Consider the following 3625-nt stretch of genomic DNA (forward strand, 5'->3'; position numbering starts at 1 on the left):
ATATTTTTTAGTTCCTCTTTCAAACTATGATACAATTTAGTCCTTCAATTTTAGAAAATTCTGGTTTTAGTCCTTTTTACCAAATTTTTTTAATTTTATTTGTTGTTTCAAACGCGTTTCTTAGTTAACATTAAAGCAAAAATGTGTCAAACAGTGTAAACAATCCAAATGCTATAATGAAACATGCTTGAAACAACAAATAAAGTTAAAAAAATTTGGTAAAAAGGACTAAAACCAGAATTTTCTAAAGTTGAAAAACTAAATTGTACCTTAGTTTGAAAGAGGGATTAAAACCAAAATCGATTTAACCCATTTACATTATCAATTAAAATCTACAATTTTTGTCAATATGCTAAGTGTGTTGCCGAAAGAATCTAATCCGTCACTTTTAGTAAAATTCTGTTTCCTAATTATATTTCTCATATGCAAATAGTTTTGGACTAAAGTATTTGTTTAAAACATTCAAGACCAATTTCCATAAAAAATTATCGATACAAACAAATACGGTGTGCGATATATTAATTTTCTGCACTATAATAAATATTTTTTAGTGTATAATCATACATTGCAATCATTTGCAAATGGAAAATTCAATTTTTGTTATATCAACAGAAAACTTTAGAAGATAGAAATTAAACATTTTTTTTTCTCACACGTGAATTTTATTACCATTTCACCAAACTATAGAAAGCTTGCATGGATAATGTTTAATTAGATGATCCCTGACAAGAACATAGTGTAACTAAGAACCTTCAATGATGTTGTTTTTGATGTTCTAACTAGAATTTTGAAGCATGAATTGTTTGACGATTTGCAGAAGATCTTGGACAACCTGTGAGGATGAATCATGAGTGAGAAAGCCATGTTCCTTGTCCTTGAACTCAACGTATTCAATGTTCTTCCCTAGTTCCTTTAACCTTGTTGCATAGTCTTTTGCTCTGTCCTTCAGCAATTCATTGCCACCAACTATCACTAAAATAGGATCAAGCTTCACTTCTGCAAGATTCTGACTATTAGGGCCAAAGGGGTTTACCAATGGGTGATCTCTATTCTCTCCAACAGGTATTGACAGTCTCCAAAATCTGTTTCAAAACAAATACTTAAACTTATAAGTGAGGTGCAAATCTCACCTTACAAACCAGTTTTATGAGATTGAGTTAAGTTTAAAACTCACTTTCTAATATTTACCGACTTACACTATTTCTTTATCGACATTTACGTACAAATTTAAGAATTTAAATCTATAAGTAACATAGAAATTATCTACAAATTTTATCTATATGTAAATATTTGAATCTACAAATAACATAGATATTAGTACAAATTTTAGTTACAGATATGTAAAATTGAGTTAGATACATTTTTTTTTCGTAAGTAATGAGTAAAATGTTTTTTAAAGAATTAAATTTAAACTAATTTAATGATTTTTTATTATATGTATAATGTAAATTTAATGTTATCATAAGAATAAGTTTTAACAATTCACATGATGTGTTTCGTTGAATCAGGCAAGCCTCTAAAAAGGTGGATTGGCATTCGATGAAAGGTTTTAAATGATTATATTGTTTGAGGATATGACAAGAGAATTGAATTTTAAGTGATTGTCGACATGCTAAATAATGTTGCTTTTTGTGTTGTACAAATGTTCATCACTTTACCCACTTCTAATATTCTATCATAGGTATTAGGTATTTCAAACTAAGAAAAAAGTTACTTTACACTTGGACTATATATCGTATTAATTCATTTTCTTTTAATGTTATTAAGCTAGAAGACAAGAAAAATCTAATGCTGTACTTAATAATATAGACAACTATTTTTATTTCTTTTCATTTTTTTCTTCTTCACTGCATTTAATATACCCATCGAACACTTTAGAATATTCAACTCAAATATTTCATTACAAACATAGGTTTGGGATTGACGTGTTTGAACTTTTTGTCCTTTAAACCATGATGAATCTTTTGATTTCCACGTTCCCAGAACCAAAACATTATATAAATTCTTATATTGTTTTAAGGTTAGACTAATACATTGTGCTCATAGGATACGATGTCTTGTTCACATTTAATAAAAAAGATTATTTATTTCAGATGTTAATATGTCGATTTCAAATACATGAAAAATTTATAAATACCTAAAAATGTAGTAGATTGAATTTATAATAAATAATTTAAAACGTTAAATATAATTTTACTCTGTCAACTTTTATATCTAATTAGAATTCATTTTTGTTTCAAATTTATTTCATTTTTATTTTCAAACTTAAAAATTAATAAATATAATTATTTTAATTAAATTATATTAATTTTTTTATATATTAAACACGTTAATATCTGAATTGTCTATACCGTTAACACATTTTTCAATATTAACAACATTTAACACATAAAAAACAAATTTAACATAACTAAATTAAAAAAAGTTATATTTATTATTTTTTAAATATTAGAAACCAAAATATATTAAACTTTAGAAGATAAACCATGGAAAATCTATATTTAATTCTAATTTAAAATATTATAATAATTTACTATTATAGTTTAGTTATTGATATTTTTGAAATATTAAAATATTGTTTTATATAAAATGATAAAAAAAAAATTGATGCTTTTGAAAAGTGAATTTGAATGATGAAAATCTTGAATGATCACAGATAAGCTGAATTTTCAACCTTTACCTGTCCAGCAAATCAAGTGTCAGCATTTGTTCCGGTGGGCCCACCTCGGACTTGGTCCGAACCACCCCACCGAAAAATGGGCCCATCAACACGTAACCTCGTACTCGAACCGGGTCCATCTCTCTCGAACCGGATCCGAGCTGAACCGCCAAGTGGTGCGCAATGTTCCCGCCAGACGAGTCGCCAAACACAAACACGCGCTCAAAGTCAACGCGGCGCGTCACCCACGAGTCCCCGCCATGTCCCTGCCTCTTCAGCCACTGCACAGCCTCCACGCAATCGTCCACCGCCGCGGGAAGGCGGTGCTCCGGTGCCAGGCGATAGTCCGGCGCCACCACAACCGCACGGAGATCCACGGCGAGACGTGCACAACATGCATGAATGTGCGGCCACGCGTGCGACCCGAAGCAGAAGCCCCCACCGTGGAGGAACATTAGCACCGGTAGCTTCTCCTTGCTCTCAGCACCATTATCATCGTTATCGAGTTTAGGTTTGTAGAGACGGAGGTGGAGGTCGAATTTCTTGTGAAAGATGTAATCTTTGAAGAGTACGAGGTTGTTGTGTTGTTGGGTGGATGAGGGTTGTTCTTGGAACTGAATATTGGAACGAAAAACGGTGCCATCACTGAAGAGTTTGAGGAGGCCCATGCAGTCTTCCACTATGTGTGGAGGAATAGCCATGATGTTGATTTAGTGTACTAAGTTGTTTTGGTTTTGATGAGGGATATAGAATGAGAGGTTTAAATACATAAACACAGCAGGCAAATTGATACCAAAATGTCACCAAGTTCATGACTTGTTACTAGTGGGGTAAGAGAAAGGCATCTTTGGTTTTTTTTTTTTTTTTTTTTTATTTTTATTTTTTTTATTTTATTATTGAATGAAATTAATACCATTTTTAGTATCTTTTATTAGATCATATACAATTATGATTTATAGATATATT

General features: G+C 30.8%; 1 protein-coding gene across 1 annotated transcript; it reads right to left on the reverse strand.

Moving 5' to 3' along the window:
- Window positions 1–639: 639 nt before the first annotated feature.
- LOC106770039 (probable carboxylesterase 15) lies at window positions 640–3376 on the reverse strand. The gene is made up of 2 exons (XM_014655859.2): window positions 2681–3376; window positions 640–1082 (listed from the first exon to the last, which is right to left on the reverse strand). The coding sequence occupies exons 1-2, from the start codon at window positions 3358–3360 to the stop codon at window positions 776–778; spliced, it is 987 nt and encodes a 328-aa protein (XP_014511345.1). The 5' UTR covers window positions 3361–3376; the 3' UTR covers window positions 640–775.
- Between the last annotated feature and the right edge of the window lie 249 nt (window positions 3377–3625).

The sequence above is a fragment of the Vigna radiata genome, chromosome 8, assembly GCF_000741045.1.
Source record: "Vigna radiata var. radiata cultivar VC1973A chromosome 8, Vradiata_ver6, whole genome shotgun sequence".
Classification (NCBI taxonomy): domain Eukaryota; kingdom Viridiplantae; phylum Streptophyta; class Magnoliopsida; order Fabales; family Fabaceae; genus Vigna; species Vigna radiata.